Source organism: Panthera onca, chromosome B4, assembly GCF_046562875.1.
Source record: "Panthera onca isolate mPanOnc1 chromosome B4, mPanOnc1 haplotype 2, whole genome shotgun sequence".
Taxonomy (NCBI): Eukaryota; Metazoa; Chordata; class Mammalia; order Carnivora; family Felidae; genus Panthera; species Panthera onca.
Window position 1 is genome coordinate 133,780,042 of NC_138345.1, and position 21,368 is coordinate 133,801,409.

A 21,368-nucleotide genomic window follows, 5' to 3' on the forward strand; every position below is an offset into this window, starting at 1 on the left:
CCTTCTCCTTAGTCTATTCTATAAAAAGAGAGATGAATAGAAACAAGAAGTTAAAAATTGGTGCCTCATGGTGTTTGTAGGGACATTAAGTGGTAAATAGGAAAGGAAAAAGAAAAGAGTAGGAAGAATGTTGCAGATACAAGTGGGAGTGTAAAATACCTCTTCCTGGTGTATTTACAAAAACAGTTCAGGAGCTGTTCTGCCAATTCATCCACCCAACAATTAATAGAAAAATACGACATGCTTCTTTGTGTTTTCTGCGCTTTTAGTGTTTCATCCTTTGAGAATTGCTGAAATTGAAATTTTTAGTGTGGCAAACATTAGGGAAATTAATGGGCAAGTTGAAATTGAAATTATACCAAGTGTAAAAATTTTAAAACACTGAATTTTGCAGATGATTTTTTTATGTGATGGGTGGTAGTTTTCTTCTGAAATTTTAGTAGGAAATGTTTTATTGCACAGTTCTCAAAGGTTTAAGAGAATGAATACTGAGGTGTTAAGCCTTTTCTGAACAGTTTAGATATAGATCTTATTTTATAAATGCTTCAAAAGGCAATTAGCAATAATTTAGTTGAGAGAGAAAGGAAAACTAAAACTACTGAAAAAAAGTGAGCAGTTAAAGAAAAGGAGTTTTGGAGTCTATTTTAGAGTTCAGATCCCAGACCTGCCTTTATTTAACTGTGAACCTTGGGCGAATTACTGAACTTTTTCTCAGCTTTCTCACCTGTAGTACCCACCTTACAAGATTGTGGGGAGGAGTAAATGAAAATTCTCTTTATCCAATGCTTAGGGTAGTGCCTGTTGCAGCATAGTATGTGCTAATTCTGTTGATGGTTTTTAACCTTACTACTAAATATACAACAACAAAGCAGTGGTAGGTTTTTTTAATGAATTTGTAGATAGACTGGATAAAGAGAAAGCCAAGTCATGAAGTTCAGAGAGGAGAAGCCTTAGAAGTAAAGCTTATGGTGCAAAGATTAAATTTCTAAAGAGTATAAGAACATGGTAGCAGAGATTAAAATAAGACTAGAAGTACTGTATGTACTGTCACATAGGGTGTCTTGTATATGTAAGTAATTGTATATGTAAGTGGAAATCAAGTATTTAAAGCATAATGAGAAATCAGAAAGCAGATTGTTCTTACTGTAAATGCTCAAGTTAAGAATGGCTTTTTGCTAAAGAACTGTGTGATTGAGCACCATTTTTTCTGTTTTGTATTTGCTTCTCTGCATTTTAAAGGGCTTTCTTAAAAAAGAAGAGGGAGAAGAGAAGAAGGGGGGGGGGAGTGCAGTACTTTTCAAATTTTTTTGACCACACCCAGTAAGAGCTGTATTTTACATGAGTACCAGAGACCCTGTCTCAGCAAGTGGACAAACTTATCCATACTACTGGTAGTATACTATGTATGATGTTTTCTATTTTTTCTTTCTTTCTTTCTTTCTTTCTTTCTTTCTTTCTTTCTTTCTTTCTTTCTTTCTCTCAAGTGCTGGTTGTGGCCCATTGTATTGATTTCATGACCCACTATTGGCATGTGACCCACAATTTGAAAAATACTGACTTAGAAAGGTTGACAAGCTGTCATTTGTCTCTATTGGGCCAACACTTTCTGTATACTAGGCATTTATCATCAGAAGGGAATACTCTGGTAATCCAGACAGACATAGACCCTTCCTTCCGTAGCTCATAGATAAGGGTGGAAGAGCTACATTCAAGACTGATGTGACCAGCATTATATTGAGAAGTGCTGTGTACAGTGGGAGAAACTGGAGGGCCTATAACCTGTAACTGTTGTTCCTCTGGTGACTGTCTTAGAGGAATTGGTGTCTGATCTTGAGATCTGAAGGATACGTGTAATAGGGTTAGTAAGAGTGAGCCCAGGCTGGGAACAAGAGTATGGCCTGTTCAGGGAACCTATTAAATTCTATCTGGCTGGGGGGATAGCAAGAAATATGACCATAGAGGTGAGTATGGGGCCACTTATGCTTGCCTTATAACGCTTACTGGAGTTTAGACTTTACATTTTAGCACTTTTAAATGGATGGGGCAGAATTGTACGTGATGATCGACTAAAGTGAGGAATGCTTTGGAAAGGAACAGGGAACATATGATGCAGGAACACCAGAGAGATGGCTGTTTTAGGATTCTAGCTGTGATGAGTGTGGCCTAAATTGGTAGATGGAAAGCAATGAAAAGATTAGAGAAAGGTAGGTGACCAACGGAAGCTGGTTGATTAATTACAGGTTAGGATATTGTGATAGAGAGGGATCAAGGATAATTCCCAAGTTTCAAGTTTGGATAGTTGGGTTGGTGAGGTTGCCATTTACTGAGATAGCAAACATAGGAAGTGAAGTATTTGTGTGTGAATGTGGTGGGGGTTAGGGGTTGTGATGAGTTAAGTTTTGAGCATTTTGAAGTTGTGTGATTCTCCTGAGTGGAGTAGTCAGTATTCATTTAGTGCCTTTCTCTCCTTTCAGCCAACAAACATTGACTGCCCACCAAGTTTTAGACCCTTGGAAATGTAAAAATGAATCAAAGTACACTTTCTGCTCTCAAAGCATTTAGGATCTGGTGGGGTTGGCATACTTGTCCACACAGTTTTCCTGAGTTATACTCTGATACGTGTTTTTAAAAAAAAAAAAAAAAAAAAAAAGGTTGTGGATAAAGGTAGTGGATAGGGATTGTTTCTGACAGGCCGTGTTTGGAGGACTGGGGGAAAACTTCAGAGAGAATGTGTGTTTGAACAGAGGCAGGAGAACTTGAAGGTAACTTCCCTTAGAAGTAGAGAAAGTTGGAAGAGTATTTCTGTGTCAGGTGGAACAAATACGGGTAGCTCTGGTGTGACTAGAACATAGACTGTGGTGGTATGTTTTCATGTGAGACAGATGGAAAAGGATTTTGGTGTCCTATTATGAAAAGACAAAAATGTGATAAAGAGTTTGACATTTTTTACCATCAGGAAAAAAAAATTTATGAACAAGAGAGTGACATGGTCAGGGAAGGGGGAAAGATGAATTCTGGTGACACTGTACAGGATCCAGTAGCAGGCAGGGATGGCAGGAATACTAGGGGTATGTCACTTGTCTTTTGAGCGCACTTCATTTGCCTTGGAAGTTTTTTGGTAGATTGTAATTATTGATGTGAATTGTTTATTTAAGGTCCCAGGTTTTGTTTACCAGTTGTCCTAAATGTAGAAAATACAGCAGATAACTCAAAAACCAATCACTCTTCCCTTTTTCTTTACAGATATGCAGTCTTTCAGAATTTTTTTGTTTTTGTTCTTGGAGAGATGGTATGATAGCTCTATCGTCTAGGATCCCCTATAGGCATTTCATTCCTTTAGAGCAAACCCCAGTCAAGCAAACAAATCCTAGCCTCACCGCAAAGCTTCTCCCAAGATGTTACCACTACTCAAAATCAAGAAATTGTCAAGGGCGCCCAGGTGGCTCAGTCAGTTAAGCTCCTGACTCTTGATTTCAGCTCAGGTCATCTCACGACTGGTTAGATCAAGCCCCATGTGGGGCTCTGCACTGACAGTGTGGAGCCTGCTTTGGATTCCCTTTCTCACTCTGTCTGTACCTGTCCTCTGCTCTGCTCGTGTGCGCTCCCCTGCTCGCTCTCTCTCAAAAATAAATAAATGTTAAAAATAAAATAAAATGATCAGAGCTAGATAAGTGAGTGTGTGGTTTAGGTTTAATATGAACGTGTTGTTTACTTGATTCTTAAGGTAGGATTTTAATAAAAGTGTCCTCACCTTTGAATTAATTTCACACCAGGAAGTGTCACTATATTAATAAATTGATAAAGAGCAAGGCAGGCCACACATCTGATCAGTCATAGCACTTCATCTTTGTTTAAAAGTTGTGACTTAAATAAATGTGGTGGGATTAAGAATCAACTTCAAGTAAGTCACTTGCCAAAGTATAGTTGCACCTTTTGATGTCATGGTTGCAGGACAATGTTAAGAATGCATATTTTGAAATTTGCTTGCACTTCTGCCCTTTGACCCTGTTGGATTTCAAAATTTAACCGTTGCTAACTTGCATGGCTTTGTGATCCTGTATAACCTAATATTACCATCTTCTATCCAAATTTGTGTATAACTCACAAATTGTTGCCAATTGTTTTGAAATGTATTAGAAGTCATATCTGTCTTTCCAGCATGGATATTTTATTTAATTTTCTTAGTCTTTCAAAAGTAGTTTTAAGTGTTTGTCCATTTTTCTCAGTAGGTGGGCTGTTTGTGATTAGATTAATCCTGCTTTCTTTACAGAGTATCAAATACTGTTTTTAATAAAGTACCAAATAAAGGTTAGGAAAGTTGTTTCAACCTAATTAATTCCTGAAGTTTGCAAATTTTTCTTATTTTTTTGTTTTTGTTTTGTTTTTGCTTTTTTTATTTTATAATAAAACTTTGTTTAAATTTTATTTTTTATTATATTTTTTAAAATTTACATCCAAATTAGCGTATAGTGCAACAATGATTTCAGGAGTAGATTCCTTAGTGCCCCTTACCCATTTAGCTCATCCCCCTCCCACAACCCCTCCCGTAACCCTCAGTTTGTTCTCCATATTTATGAGTTTCTTCTGTTTTGTCCCCCTCCCTGTTTTTATATTATTTTTGTTTCCCTTCCCTTATGTTCATCTGTTTTGTTTCTTAAAGTCCTCATAGGAGTGAAGTCATATGATTTTTGTCTTTCTCTAACTAACTTCACTTAGCATAATACCCTCCACTTCCATCCATGTAGTTGCAAATGGCAAGATTTCATTCTTTTTGATTGCCGAGTAATACTCCATTGTGTATATATACCACATCTTCTTTATCCGTTCATCCATCGATGGACATTTGGGTTCTTCCCATACTTTGGCTATTGTTGATAGTGCTGCTGTAGACATGGGGGTGCATGTGTCCCTTTGAAATACCTCACCTGTATCCCGTGGATAAATGCCTAGTTGTGCAATTGTTGGGTTGTAGGGTAGTTCTGTTTTTAGTTTTTTGAGGAACCTCCATACTGTTTTCCAGAGTGGCTGCACCAGCTTGCATTCCCAAAATTTTTCTCATTTTAAAGACTGCAGTGTTTTTAAATATCATGCTTCTTCAGCACCCCAAACAGCTGAATTAATAATGTAGGAGTATCCTAAACCAATAAGAATGAGAGATCTTTATGAGCTTGTCAATGTCTAGCCAGACTGTTACCAGATTTTTAAAGTTCTGAAGATTTGGCTTTCGTTTCCCTCCTTACTTTTTAAAATCCTGGGTGCCTCCCCTGTAATAGGGGCTCTGAGCATTCCGATGTCTGCCCACCTTGTCACTCACTTTGCTCCCCCTACTTTGAATTCTTTCAGTTACTGAACTGGCTGAGCTTTGCGTGTTCACAACCTATTCTCTCTCTTTAATTCCACAATTCACCTGTCCAGCTCCTTCTTATCCTCTGGCCTCACCAGTGAGAGGAAAGAAAGGTTTTGAGATCTGGAATGTGCGTTTTTTACTTAATTTATTAATGTTTATTTTTGAGAGAGACAGAGACAGTGTGAGCGGGGGAGGGGCAAGAGAGAGGGAGACACAGAATCAGAAGCAGGTTCCAGGCTCCGAGCTGTTAGCACAGAGCCTGACGCGGGGCTTGAACCCATGAACCATTAGAGTATGACCTGAGCTGAAGTTGGACGCTTAACCGACTGAGCCACCCAGGCACCCCAGGATTGTGCGTTTTTTAAAAAGCATTTGAATGCCATAGAGAAAATGAAATGAGAGTCAACGGATGAATTCTGTCTTCTGCGTGGATACTTTAGAGTTGACTAGTTTCAGAACACTATGGGTGTTTTGCTTAATGTGTACAGTTTAAGAGCAGAACTGAGTTTTTATTTGACTTCATTTTATCTGAAGCACAAAAATATGACTGTTTATCCGACAAATGTGTGAGCTTTCTAAATGGGGCGGGGGAAGATGTATAACTAGGAAGAGGTACTATTTAGTAGAATAGATTTTGAGCCACAATTATTTCAATTTTAAGTTTCACATCCTAGTTAGTAACTTTTTTTAAAAAAGCCTTTTATGCTCGCAGTGCAGTGTGTGGGATTATATTAATAATTCTAATTTTGAAGGTTATGCTTCATTTATATATTTCATTGTGGGTAATAGTTGTCTAATTCCTCATATATTATGGGATCATCTTGATTTTTAGAAAGGGTAAGTATTCATTTTATAAGAGATTATATGGCTAAATCCATATACCAATATAGAAAACACCAAGGGTAACCTACAAAATCAGTATGTAATAAGGAAAGGATGTTTTGACTCAACACCAGTTTCCCACATATTCAGTCCAAATTCATTTTTGTTTAGATTGTTGCATTTCTAATACTTGATCCATTGTATTCTAAACTCATGTATTCTAAACTTTGCAAGTCAGATTTAAATATGTCCTGTCAGTCACATTTGTATCACTGTGTTTAGATTGAATATACACTGAAGGGAAGGAACATTTTACTCGGGGCACCTGGGTGGCTCAGTCAGTTAAGTGCCCGACTTTGGCTCACTCAGGTCATGATCTTGCAGGCTGTAGGTTTGAGCCCCACATCGGGCTCTGTGCTGACCTCTCAGAGCCTGGAGCCTGCTTGGGATTCTGTGTCTCCCTCTCTCTCTGACCCTCCCCCACTCATGCTCTGTCTCTCTCCATCTCTCAAAAAAAATTAAAAGAAGCATTTTACTCCAAGTTACTTTGTATTTGTGCATCATTAAAGGTATATGGGAACTTGTCAACAAGCTATTTGGTAGAAATAGCCCGCTAATGGTGTTGATGGGTTGATAATTTTAGTAATCAGGAAATGTCTTACTGGAGATAGTGTGAGTTGATTGACCAGTTGTTTCTGATACTGTTTTGTAATATTTGCCTTAGGATAGTTTAAAAGGTAATAGAATAAATTTCAGATTTATAAATTTCTACTCCTAGAGAAAGGGGGGAATTAAGCAAATATTTACTAGCTTAGTTTAGTATCTAGAAAAGGTCATTGTTGTCTTTTACTTTCTTACCTCCTACTTTACAACTGCACTGAACTGCTCTTCCCTAGCTTGCTAAATAATCTTCTAATATCTACATTCAGTAAATTCTCTCTGAAGCACGGGCACCACTAATATTTCCTTCTTGGAACCTGGTTTCCAGGACAGTATTCCTGGTAGGTGGGCTGGGAATGTTCGGTTTCAACATCTTCTGGTGGTTAAGATCATTGTCCCTTAAATACTTGTTTATCTGATGATCCTCTTCATTGATGTCCAGTGGCATTTCTCATATCACTGAGTACTTCTCTGGATTGTCCATCCGGATAGCTGTACCTCTATATGTCCTCTTAGGTTGTCTAACCCCAGAAATTTAGGAGTCATCCTTGTCTTTTTTCTCAACCCATTACCTGTAGTCCAAAAGAGTTCTTTTGTTTGGCTCCTTTGCTGCTTCTGCCCTTTTAGTACTGCTCCAGAATTAACTGCTAGTTTTTGTTATTCTCCAGCAGCAGCCTTCTAACCAGTCTCTCTGACTCTAGCTTGTCTGTCTAGTTCATTCTGCATCCTGTTTGCCTGAGTGGGCTTTAATAAATACAAATCTGGGTGCGCCTGGGTGGCTCAGTCGGTTAAGCGTCCGACTTCAGCTCAGGTCACGATCTCGCGGTCCGTGAGTTCGAGCCCCGCGTCGGGCTCTGGGCCGATGGCTCAGAGCCTGGAGCCTGCTTCCGATTCTGTGTCTCCCTCTCTCTCTGCCCCTCCCCCGTTCATGCTCTGTCTCTCTCGGTCTCAAAAATAAATAAACGTTAAAAAAAAAAAAAATTAAAAGAAAAAAATAAATACAAATCTGTTCATATCATATTTTTGCTTAAAATTCTTCAGCACATCAATTTTCTCTTTAGAGTAAAAATCCGAAACTCTTGTTAAAGGACCCTCTAAATTTCTTATGTTTGTTGAACATCTAAATTTTATTCTCCTTATCTGAACTAATCCCTATGAAGGGCAACTTGAGATGGGGGGCCTGAGAAGATGACTTATTTGAATCTTTATTTTTTCCCTTTCCTTGAAGGGAAAGAAAGAATTTGTAGAGCTCAGTAAGCGGCATGAAATTGAGGCTGATCAATACTAATCCCAGTGTTCAGTAGGATTTCTTTAAATTGTGACAGTAAATTTTTGATAATTTTTTTCCCCCTTGCATCTTCACACATACCACTTTTAGTTTGGGACTTGCTTTTCTACTAGTTTTAGACCATGGTTTTCATTTGCTGTTTGTGACAAAGTCGTGGCTAAGGACGCGCTCTGGAAGTGATCTTGGCCCTTCCCTCTGGACAGAAGGTTCTGAAATCTCTCACCAAGCATTCAGATTCTCTATCACTTAGCCAGGGACACCAGAATCTTCTGCGTGAGTTTACCTTTCTCAGTAAATACTTGCTAGCCCTAAAAACACAACAGCAACAACAACAAAACTCCATGAGGGAGGTAGAAGTTTTATTATCTTTTGATGGAAGAGGTAACTTGAGCTTGGTAAATGAAGTCAGCTTATAGAATTGGGTTTAAATCCAAGTATTTGGACTCCTTGAGTAGTGCAAAGTTACAGATACTAGTGATAGAACTAATGGCGTTTAGGAATCATAAATGAGAGCTTTGAGGCACAATCAAAATAGCTTAGGAATAATAATGATAGTGATATTAGATGAAATAATAGGGTCCGTTTGATTAGAGGTCAAAGTATATATGACTTTTACATAGTCTTCCACATTTAATCAGTATAGCTGTTGAAAATGTTTTACAAGTAGAGGTAAGAGAACTTTTTATAAATAATCCGGGGGCACCTGGCTGGCTCATAGTGCGACTTTTGATCTCATGGTTGTGAGTTCGAGCCCCACGTTAGTGGTAGAGATTGCTTAAAAAAAAAAAAAAAAATTAAGTTCTAAATACCCAGTCAGATATAAATAATTATAGGATGCAATTTTAGAATTGCTGGTCTGTGAGTATATGCTAGATCCTGTGAGAAATGTAAATATTTATTAAGTGCAACTCTGGTCCTTCAGATATTCATAGTTTGGTAGTAAGATGCGCACAAGTATTTAGCCATAACAAAAGATAGAAGATAGGAAGTGCATAGTTGAGGTTGAGAGCTATCTTGGGAAACAGGAGTATTGGGATCAGTCTTTGAGTTGAAACCTGAGTAATCTCATGTAGTAGTAACTGCAATTTAGGTCTGTTGAAAGTACAGGATTGCCATTAAAAAAAAGAACAATCCTAAACTTTTATTTTCAGGTTCTACCAATGTAAACCCTCCTGTCTGGCTTCACAATGGAGTGTAACTTCATAACGTGATGTTAAATGTTTTGCACAAACACATAACAACCACATGCAGCAAATTTGGCTGTAGTACCGGATTAAATTAAAATCCTTAGGATTCTAGGGCCTAAAGTAAGACTTCCATATTACTTTCTGTTTATTTTTTAGAGAGAGAACACTCGTGTAGGTGGGGGATGGGGGGGGAGCCAGAGAAAGAAAAAATCTTAAGCAGGCTCCATGCTCAGCGGGGATTGATCCCACTACCCTGGGTTCATGACCTGAGCCAAAATCAAGAGTTGGACACTCAACCGACTGAGCCACCCAGTCGCCCCAAGACTTCTGCATTACTGAAGTTGATTTTACTTCCGTGCATTCTGTATATGTCGCTATTATCTACTTCTGAGATTGTTGAAAGGATTAGTGAAAATATACAATTACTGAAGTGCCAAGAAAAATGCTTGACACGTTGAAAGTACCTGATAAAAGTTTCCTCTCATTATTAGAAGACTGCTTTGTCTTCTAATTGGGTAATGATTCCATTGAGTAATAATAATAATAGAGGAAACATTTTCATGGAATGTAATATGTGTCAGGTATTGTTCTAAATACTTTACATATATTAACTCATTTAATCCTCACAAATAACCTATGAAGGTAGGTACTTTCCTGTTTTACAGAAGTGGAAACTAGGCTCTTCTGTGTATACTTGAGAATTCTCTTGTCTGGTTCTCTGAAAAGCTTTTAGGATTTTGATTGACATTGCATTGAATGTGTAATTTTTCTTGTATTATTGCTTTGGCTAGATTCTCTAGTATAGTGTTGAATTAGAAGCATTTGTCATGGTATCTTTGTTTTGTTCTGATGCTAAAGAGACTTTTGATGTTGGTCCTTTAATGCATATTTGCTCTCAGTTTTTAGGTTCTGGAAGAAGACTTTTCATCAATTTAAGGAAGTTCCCATCACTTTCTTAATTGCTGTCATTTTTGGGGGAGGTTTTTGGTGTGATTGGGCATTGAATTTTATACAGTGTTCTTCTTACAGCCATTGAGATGAATCTTACATTTTCATTCTCATTTGTTAATAATATGATGAATGGCATTTATAGATACTCTAAGCTTCTAATGCAAACCTGTCCCCCCTGGATTCCTGACATTATCCCAACTTTATCATTACATTAAAATTTTTATTTTTTTATTTTTTTTTTAAATTTTTTATGTTTATTTATTATTGAGAGAGAGACACAGAGCATGAACAGGGGAGGGGTAGAGAGAGGGGGGAGACACAGAGTCCAAAGTAGGCTCCAGGCTCTGAGCTGTCAGCACACAGCCTGACGCGGGGCTCGAACTCACAAACTGCGAGATCATGACCTGAGCCGAAGTCGGTCGCCCAACCAACTGAACCACCCAGGTGCCCCTATTTTTATTTTTTTAGAGAGGGAGAGAGACCACAAGTGGGGAAACGGGGGCAGAGAGAGAGAGAGAGAATCTTCAGCAGATTCTACCCTCAGCACAGAGCCCAGCATAGTGTCCTAATCCATGGCCCTGGGATCATGACCTGAGCCAAAGTCAGGAGTCTGATGCTCAATTGACTAGCCACCCAGGCACCCCTCATTAAATTACATTTTAAAGATGTTAATGAATTTGATTTGTCTGTGTGGTTTTTGTTTTTTGTTGTTGTTGGACTTTTCTATGTTCATGATTTTCTTTTCTTATACTGGCCATGAATGATTTATAGAGTATTCTATTTTATAGAAGTATTTGTAAACAGTTGAATTGTCTTTTACTGAAAGTTCAGTAGGACATGGGGGTAAAAACATTTAGAACTCGTGTTTTCTTTATGGGAAGATTAGCCAATGATTAAGACAGACTGTTTCTTTAATAGTAATAGGATCATTCAGGCTATGTCTCTTTCTTTTAAACTAATTTAAATGGAAAATTTCAACTTAATAGAATAGTGCAAAGGAACTCCCCTGTGCCTTTTCCTTTAAGTTACTGATATTTTTGCACACACATACATACTCCCTCTTTTCTTTTTTTGCTGAAGTGAAGTGTTTTATACCAAATCCTAGACCAGTCATTTCACCAGAAATACTTCCAATATGTATCTCTTAGTTAAAAGGATTTGTTTTAACATAGTAACTATGCTGTTATCACACCCAACAAAATTGATGATTTATTATTACCGACAACTCAGCCATATTTTATTTTCCTGATTTTCTTCTTAAAATGTGTGGGTTTTTTGTTTGTTTTTTTGGTTGTTTGTTTTTACATTTGGTTCGCAGGATCCAAATAAGTTATATCTAGTTGCTGGATCTGGTATTTTTCCTTTTGTGTCATTGATTGGTTGCAGAAACTGGGACATTTATCCTATATAATTTCTTTTCAATTAAGGTTTGGTGAATATTTTCTCAGGAACGTATCTATTTTTGGCCCTTGGAGTTTTTTATTACTTTTCTTCAAAGAACCAACTTCTGGGGCACCTGGGTGGCTCAGTCAGTTAAGTGTCCGACCTCAGCTCAGGGATTGTGAGTTCAAGTCCCGCATCGGGCTCTCTGCTGTCAACACAGACCCGACTTTGGATCCTCTGTCTCCCCTCCCTCTCTGCCGCTCTCCCTCTCAAAATTTAACATTTCAAAAAGAAAAAAAAAAGTGCCCGGGTGGCTCAGTTGGTTGATCGACCGTCCGACTTCAGTTCGAGTCATGATCTCTCAGCTGGCTCTGTGCCGACAGCTTGGAGCCTAGAGCCTGCTTCTGATTCTGTATCTCCCTCTCTGTCTGCCCACCCCTGTCCCCTGCTTGAGCTCTTTCTCTCAAAAACAAACATTAAAACAAACAACCTCTGGTTTTGTTGGTACCCTCTCAGCTGTCTGTTTTTCTCTTCCATTGATAATTGCTTTTATCTTTGATCATCTTGCTATTAATTTTTTTCTAACATAACTTGGCTACTTACTACTTTTTAGCTTTATTTTAAGTTTTGAAATGTATTTTATTATTAATGTTTCTTTTGTGATTTCCTCTCTACCTTCCCACTACATGTATATATATATACTTTAAAAATTTCTAAATGAGCACAGATCATTTTTATTTTTTCCTAAACACTATAACTAAACTGATGATGGGATATTTCCTTGTATACTCCAGGGGAAAAGTAGAATGCAAAATTGTTCGTAAAATATGTATGATCTTAGTTTTGTGAATTATGTAAATGGAAACAATGAAGGAAATATACCCATATATTAAGCAGTTGTCTTTCAGTAGTGATACATTAGGGAAGTTTTATTTGAAACCTTATTTGTATTCCAAAACACCTAAGACACATTTTGTTTTTATGATGGTGGAGCACAAAATGATTTTTCAAAAGGAAAGAATAATACTATAGAAGTCTGGACTCTGAATCATGCCCTGAGATCCTGGGGTGTGATTCAGGGCAATTAAAATAAGACCAGATGCTTAAGTGTGTTGGGACATTAGGCAGAGAGTTGGTGTATAGGTGGTGAGACTGTCCTTCCCAGAGAGTTACAGTCTGGATGCAGCAGTGGGGTAAGGGGTCCTGATAGGAAGAGATAGCAGCGGGGGAGGAGAGAGACACACACACACACAGATAATTTCAGTGCCATGATAGGATGCTGTAAGAACAAGAAGGGCACATAGAGGAAGAGTTGTGCTTAGAAACCACGATTAATTGAACCAAGTAGGTCATTATCAAGTGGTATCTTCTCTTCAAGGGATGGACTATTTTTTGATAGTATAATCAGTTGTAGATTCAAGTATATCTAATTATTAGATACCCAATAATGCCTTGTTAATGTGAAAACTACTTAGAGAATCAAGAGGAAAGAAAATTCAAAACACCTCCTATGTATATTGAGTTAATACTGTTAGTCCACAAATCAACCAGGGACAATTTTTACTTTTCAGGGGACATTTGGTAATCTCTGGAGACATTTTTGGTTGTCACAAAATGTAAGGGGTACTCCTGGCATTGAGAGAGACCACAGATCTGCTGAGTATCTTACAATGCACAGGACAATTCCCCTTTTCCTCCACAACAAAGAGTATCCAGCCCAAAATGTTTAATAGTTCCAAGATTGAGAAACCCTGGGTTAATCCATAATTTGCATCCTCTTTTTAGTGGGGGTGGTTTGTATGTTGAAAGAGCTAGAGGCATGGTTTTTGTATCTTACTCTAGCTAGATTTTGATCAAGGAAAACTAATCTGTAGGCTGACGTCAGGTGAAAGTGAATTCATTCAGATCAAGGAATTGGTTTGTGGCAGGCACTGTGATAGGCACTGGGTAAAGAGTGGCAGACAGCCCATGTTTTCATGGAGCTCACTTCGAACGTTATGCAAATGGTGAATCTTTTGTATTCATTGTCTTTGTTATTATAACATTAAACTTCTTTTTCGTTCTGTACTTAGTTTGGTTATTTTAACCTTTTCTAAGGAATTCTAGAATATTAAACAATTATATACTTTGTTTTCATGACTATCGGTACAAACCCAGCAACTCACATAATGGGTGTTGTTCTAAGATTTAATCCTTTTTTCCTTGGCCTTTAGGTACAGTTCGTAAGTGTTTAAACCAAATATTCTCTAATTTTTAAATACGTACGTAACAATTTTTTTTAGCGTAATGTGAAAAACCTCAATACAAATGGATAGTATCCCATGGAGTGAGGTTTAGAAATACTTAATGCTTACCAAGAGCAAAAACATAGAGCGATTTGTAATTTTGGTCAAACTTTAACCTTTATCTTTTTTCTTCACTTTTAGATTTTGGCTCTCTCTTTGACTTGGAGCATGACTTACCAGATGAATTAATCAACTCTACAGAATTGGGACTAACCAATGGTGGTGATATTAGTCAGCTTCAGACAAGTCTTGGCATAGTTCAAGATGCAGCCTCTAAACATAAACAACTGTCAGAATTGCTACGGTCTGGCAGTTCCCCTAACCTCAATATGGGGGTTGGTGGCCCAGGCCAAGGCATGGCCAGCCAGGCCCAACAGAACAGTCCTGGATTAGGTTTGATAAATAGCATGGTCAAAAGCCCAATGGCACAGGCAGGCTTGACTTCTCCCAACATGGGAATGGGCACTAGTGGACCAAATCAGGGTCCTACGCCATCTGCAGCAGGCATGATGAACAGTCCAGTAAATCAACCTACCATGGGAATGAACACAGGGATGAATGCTGGCATGAATCCTGGAATGCTGAATGCAGGCAATGGACAGGGGATGATGCCCAATCAAGTCATGAACGGTTCAATTGGAGCAGGCCGAGGGCGACCTAATATGCCGTACCCAAACCCAGGCATGGGAAATGCTGGCAATTTAATGACTGAGCCACTACAGCAAGGCTCTCCTCAGATGGGAGGACAAACAGGATTGAGGGGCCCCCAGCCTCTTAAGGTAAGTACATTTTTGGTTTGTATGCACTATCAGTATGTTTTTGATTATCCCAATGATGGAGGGAGGGCTTGAGGTCAGTTACTCACTTATCTTTACTATTCATGTTTAGTCTTCTTACGTGGTGTACCATTTCCCATGGATGCCAAGGATCTACTATGTTGTGATGCATTTTTTTTTTTAATTTTTTAATGTTTATTTATTTTTGAGACAGCATGAACAGGGGAGGGGCAGAGAGAGAGGGAGACACAGAATCTGAAACAGGCTCCAGGCTCTGAGCTGTCAGCACAGAGCCTGACAACGGGGCTCGAACCCACGAACTGTGAGATCATGACCTGAGCCGAAGTCGGACGTTTAACCGACTGAGCCACCCAGGTGCCCCATGTTGTCATGAATTTTATGAAGCTCTTACATTAATTTTAAGTAAAATAATTATTTACAGCTCAGGGGTATTGTATAATAATACTTCAGTTCTAAATGATTGTTAGCTAATTCCTGTTTTCTCAATATTAGAATAAATATTAGAATATTTTCACAAATACCAGAATATTTTCATATCCTTTCTTTTTAATTTTTTTTAAGTTTTATTTTATTTTGAGAGAGAGAGAGAGAGAGAGAGAGAGCATGAGCAGAGTAGGGGCACAAAGAGAGAGGGAAAGAATCCCAAGCAGGCCCCATGCTGTCTGTGCAGAGCCAGACCTGGGGCTTGAACCCACAAACAAATCATGACCTGAGATGAAACTGAGAGTCAGATGCTTAACCGACTGAGCCACCCTGGCACCCTGTGTTTTCATCTCATTTCTAAGCCTGCTTTAGCCTGCATAGCCTCCTTATGTAGTTTGGGGCCGCTTTGGTGGCTCAGTTGATTAAGCAGTTGACTCTTGATTTTGGCTCAGGTCATAATCTCTGGGTCGTGAGATCAAGCCCCTTGTAGGGTTCTGCTCTGAGTGTGGAGCCTGCTTAAGATTCTTTGTCCCTTCCCCGCGCGCACATGCTCTCAAAAAACCAACTAACCTAGCAAATAAATAAAAATAGTTTTGAGCCAGCTGGCTTTATATTGTCTTCAGATAGACATCACTTACTTCCACTGCTTCGAATGTCCTTGGTTTTCAAGAGATACCCTAAAAGATTTATTAAACGTTACTTTTCCTTGTTAGTTGATGGATGTTAAGGTGCATTAGTTTACTGTGAAGCCTCAACTGACATTCCGGGTGTCCAGTTAACCTGATTTTGGCCATTGTTTGAAAGGGTTTTCTTTAAAAAGCCTACTTTTTTTTTTTTAGCTTTATTAAGTAGAGCAGGCTAAATACATTTTGTAAAACTTTTTAAATGTGTTCTTTATATATAGAATTTATATAAGCATATATTTGTTGCTTATTCCTTCATATTTTTCCTGCATTTTTATTTATTTTTTCTTGAAGTGGTATCACACTACAGTTGCCAGCACCTGGTATGTGGCTGGTAAATATTTGTTGAATGAAAGAGATGGTTTTGCTTGGAAGGGGATATTGGGGATAGGCAAGATTTTCACAAGGAGTTGGGAGCAAGCTTTCACTGTAAAAGGAATAACTGAGCAGGCATTGGGACTTCTGTGTTCCTGAAAATTGTGATGAGATGAGAGAGAGTTCAGGGGTGAATTGGGAATGGGGAGACTGAGGTCATGTTAGATATGTGAAAGGCCCCCCCCCCCTTTTTTTTTGCTATACAGTACAGAATACTGACCTCTTAGGGAAATCCCTACCTCCTCTGTAGATTATCCCTTTTTGATGCTTTCATGTTGCTGTGTCGATATGGTTTAGAGTATTTGGAGTGAAAACCAGAAGCAAGAAGGTAAAATGTTTATTAGATACCTCTTCTAGGTTCTAGAACATAGTTGTGAGGAGTCCTTACCCTCCATTATTGTTATACTCCAGTGGGGAGAGGTGGTGTGACAGACTAAACCTTCACTGATTGATCAAATATTTACTGCATCCCAGCTTTGGTGCTCCAGATAGAGCAGTGATTAAACTTACTTCATAGATCTTACTTTTTTATTAGTATGTACATAAGTTGTAAGTTTTAGTATTCTAAGTATTGCTATGAAGAAAAATTTAAAAAGGAAGGTCTCAGGGGCTCCTGGCTGCCTCAGTCCGTAGAACGTGCAACTCTTTTTTTTTTTTTTTAATTTTATTTATTTTTGAGAGAGAGAGAGAGAGAGAGACCGAGCCCGAGTTGGGGAGGGGTGGAGAGAGAGGGAGACACAGAATGTGAAGTAGGCTCCAGGCTCTCAGCTGTCAGCACAGAGCCTGAAGCAGGGCTTGAACTCAAGAACTGTGAGATCATGACCTGAGCCGAAGTTGGACACTTAACTGAGCCACCTAGGCTCCCAGAACGTGCATCTTGATCTCGGGGTTGTAAGTTCGAGCCCCACTTTGGGTGTATAGATAAGTTAAAAATAAAATCTTTAGAAGCAAAGAAAAAAATGGAAAGACTCATTGGGATTGGGGCACTATTCTATTTAAAATCTAAATCACAATTTCTTACATCAGCATTGTTTCAGGGACTGGATATATAGCAGTGTACAAAAGAGACAAAAATTCCTGTCCTTGTGGAGCTTCTGTTTTCCTGGGGTGGAGGAATTGAAATATAAAAATTCTATTATTAAAATATTTTGTTATTTAAATGAGCCCCATCTAGTTACCTGGGTGGCTCAGTGGCTTAGGCATCCAACTTTTGATCTCAGCTCAGGTCTTGATCTTAGGGTTGTGAGTTCAAGCCCCATGCTGGACTCTGTGCTGAGCATAAAGCCTACTTAAAACAGTGATAATAATAGGGGCACCTGGGTGGCTCAGTCACTTGAGCATCCAACTCTTGATTTCAGCTCAGGTCTCGATCCCAGGATTGTGGGATCAAGCCCACGTGGGGCTCTACTGTATGTGGAGCCTGCTTAAGATTCTCTCTCTTTCTCCCTCTGCTGCTCTCCTCCACTCGCTCTCTCGCGCACTCTCTCCCTCTTAAAAAGTATTTAAAAACCAATAAGAATTAAATAAATGAATCGCGCTTATATTTTGTAAGTTGATATTTGTCAAGCACTTAGCACAGTGCATAAGAACCCTAAATGTTTATTTAGCAAATGAGTTTTGGCGAATTGTGGAGGTTTAGGATGAGATACCCAGTTAATATACAGATTAGTATACAAGTATAATATAAAATGTACTTTTATAAAATGAGTTTTCTCTTTATGGCGGGAAAAAAGCCCTTTCTATATTTTCCTATTGAAGATTAAAATAAATGCAAGTCAAGGCATTAAAATTGTTGGCTAGCAATTCCCCTTCCATGGGACCAGGTCCTAAAATTACCTCAAAGGGTCAATTATATTCATTACATTTCTTCCAAAATTCCTAAGAGTTCCAGTGATATTTAAGAATCAGGAATTAAGGAGGCTTTCAGTGAGACTTGAAGATTTGAACCCTGTTGGCAAATGGCAGTGGTTTTTTTATACAGTTCTTTTTATGGATGAATCTGTGGTTCAGAGTGTGCAGGCAGGTTGTGACATTACTACTTACAACATTCTTCCAAAAATCTGGCAAACTGGTTTATGGAAGGAAACTTGGATCATACACCCTTTTAACGTAGCCTTTGATTTTGCAGTTAGCATAAAATAAAGACAAATGTTGTCAGGAGGGTTCAGTGAGGGGCAGAATAGTGCACATTTTTTTTTGAACCATACTACCTGGATTAGAATCTGGGCTGTTAACATAAGCATCCTCCTCTTCTGCTGCATATTGGCAAAGCTTGGTGAAGTCATTTCACTCTCTAATAATTTCACAAAATTATATCTGCCTCCTCAAAAATGCTGGTGACAAAAGAAGTAAACTTTGAAAATCTTTTCCCTAATAGCTACCTTCTGTGTATGAAGAAAGGTCAAGTTAATAAAAGCATCATAGTTAATGGTGTGGACTGTGGAGCTTTACTGCCTGTGTTAAAAATGAACTCAGTCACTCACAGAGTAAGCTATATTACCATGGGCAAGTTGCTTATTGTACTTCAGTTCTCCCACCTATAGAACGGAAATAATAAGAGTGAATGTAACCTACCTCATGGGATTGTCAGGGAACTATAAACGATTAGTAGAAGTAAGCCCTTTGTGAAGGGTGTGTAGTAACGACGTACTTGTAGAGTGGTAATAGTGGTAGCAAGTGCTTAGTATTATTGTAGTTTCCATTTTGTGATGTTCTTTTTTTTTTTTTTAATTTTTTTTTTTTTTTTTAACGTTTATTTATTTTTGAGACAGAGAGAGAGCATGAACGGGGGAGGGTCAGAGAGAGAGGGAGACACAGAATCTGAAACAGGCTCCAGGCTCTGAGCCGTCAGCACAGAGCCCGACACGGGGCTCAAACTCACGGACCGCGAGATCGTGACCTGAGCCGAAGTCGGACGCTTAACCGACTGAGCCACCCAGGCGCCCCTAGTGATGTTCTTAAAAACATTTTTGTGGGGGAGGGGGAGAAATCAAATCGAGATCATGTAATCTTGTAATGGAGAAGCTGTAATCTTCTAGAGACGTAGAATCTTGTAATCATGTAATTGAGAAGCTGTAATCTTCTAGAGACGTAGCTCTATAAGATTATAGAGCTATAGATTAAGATTATAGACGGCTATAAGGGGAGATGAAACAACCCCATGAAATGGCTGTTGGCTGGGGCGCCTGGGTGGCGCAGTCGGTTAAGCGTCCGACTTCAGCCAGGTCACGATCTCGCGGTCCGTGAGTTCGAGCCCCGCGTCAGGCTCTGGGCTGATGGCTCGGAGCCTGGAGCCTGTTTCCGATTCTGTGTCTCCCTCTCTCTCTGCCCCTCCCCCGTTCATGCTCTGTCTCTCTCTCTGTCCCAAAAATAAATAAAAAACGTTGAAAAAAAAAAAAAAAAAAAAAAAAAAAAAGAAATGGCTGTTGGCTGGAGGGAATGCCCACCAGTAGAGACTTCAGGGGATTAATATTCTATAAATTTGACAGAAAATTAACTTTCTTTGGAAATGAGGACTTTTTATTCAGGAAGTGTTCATTAACATTCTGGAGGGGTTTTTTTTGTTTTGTTTTTGTTTTTTTTCCCTTAGAAAATAAAAAAAAAAACCTGTTCTCTGAAAGCGCTTGTTACAGTTAAAGAGACAAGATCCAGAATATTATCAAATAGCAACATCAGACAGTATAATTGTATCTAAATTAGTGTTAGGCCCCAAAAGCTAAGGAGCTACTACTGAATGTTAATAGGTATTTAATATGTGTTAGGGTCATTAGTTCCTAACATCAACCCTATGATTTTATTCCCATTATACAGGTTAGGAGACAAATCAGGGAGTGGGTATTACAGAGAACTCTTGTCTTTCTGAAATAAAAGTGCATGTTATTTATCACTGTAGTATAATGTCATTCTATTATTAACGATTCCTGTATTGATAAAACATCCACAGCTAAAAACAGATACGATGCTTTTATGTTTCTTACAGCAGCAGTCACCTCCTCACTTGCTTGTAACCTTACATAGGGGTGATCATTGCTAGACTAAGACATGTGAGAGCGGGAACCATACCTGTTTTCTCTAATTCTGCCTTAGTGATACAGACACAACCTTGGAACATCTTTATGTACTACTTTTAGTTCTTATTCTGTAGTCCTAGATCTGGGAGATGACAAATCCTACCCTCCTTTTCTGTGACTCTGGTTACCTCACATGCTATGAAGACATGTGTTACTTGCTATCTGGATAGATTCATAGCCAAAATTTATATGCTTTGTGACTAATGAAATTCGTATTTTAAAACAACAACTCTCAACTTCATTTAAATGGATACTAGCCTTGGGGCGCCTAAGTGGCTCAGTCTGTTGAGCGTCCGACTTCAGCTCAGGCCATGATCTTGAAGTCCATGAGTTTAAGCCCCGCATCAGGCTCTGTGCTGACAGCTCAGAGCCTGGAGCCTGCTTCAGATTCTGTCTCCCTACCTCTCTGCCCCTCCCCTGCTCACGCTCTGTCTCTCTGTGTCTCAAAAATAAATAAAAACATTTAAAAAAAAATTTTTAAATGAGTATTAGCCTTGGGAATAACTCCCCTTTTCTTTCTTTTCTCTTCAAAAAAAATTTGGGGTGGGGGGTGGTGTGCCTGGCTGGCTCAGAAGAGCACGCAACTTGATCTTGGGGTCATGAGTTCAAGCCCCACATTGGGTATAGAGATGACTTAAATAAATAAAAAACTTAAATTTTAAAAAAATTTTTGAGGAGGTAGGAGCAGTAATGTCATTTTTGGAGCTCTTCTTTTAAAATTAAGATCAGGTTGTGATGGTTTTTGGCATATGATATTAAAGAGTATTTAACCTACGAAGTTTTAAAGTAAGAGCAGTGATTGAACTTGGATTGGCAAGGAATGAAGCAGGTAGGAAGGACCAGTTGGGCAGCGCGTATTAAGCGTAAGGCAAGGAGAAAGAATCCATGTTGAGAGAAAGATTGTCTTAAATACTGTCGTCTGATGGGTTTTAGAAACCCAAATTTACAATCTAGATGGATACAGTTTTAGGTATGCAGTATCAGTTAAACTAAGGTATTAGTATAAGAGTAATGGGAAGAAATAAAGAAAAATAATGTTTAGGATTTGGTGTAGGTTCTGAGAGATCCCTAGTCCTCCTTGTTTATCATTGTACCCT

At 38.6% G+C, this 21,368-nt stretch overlaps 1 protein-coding gene and 1 long non-coding RNA gene across 2 annotated transcripts in view; both read left to right on the forward strand.

The window, feature by feature from the left end:
* The window catches only part of LOC132693683 (uncharacterized), a 189,912-nt gene that overhangs the window by 75,089 nt on the left and 93,455 nt on the right, over window positions 1-21,368 (forward strand). The gene's annotated exons all lie outside the window — the stretch shown is intronic.
* Window positions 1-21,368, forward strand: part of EP300 (EP300 lysine acetyltransferase) — an 83,736-nt gene that overhangs the window by 5,305 nt on the left and 57,063 nt on the right. The window contains exon 2 of the mRNA XM_078449406.2: window positions 14,065-14,702. Within this exon, the coding sequence (XP_078305532.1) occupies window positions 14,065-14,702 (638 nt within the window). The remainder of the gene's footprint in view (window positions 1-14,064; window positions 14,703-21,368) is intronic.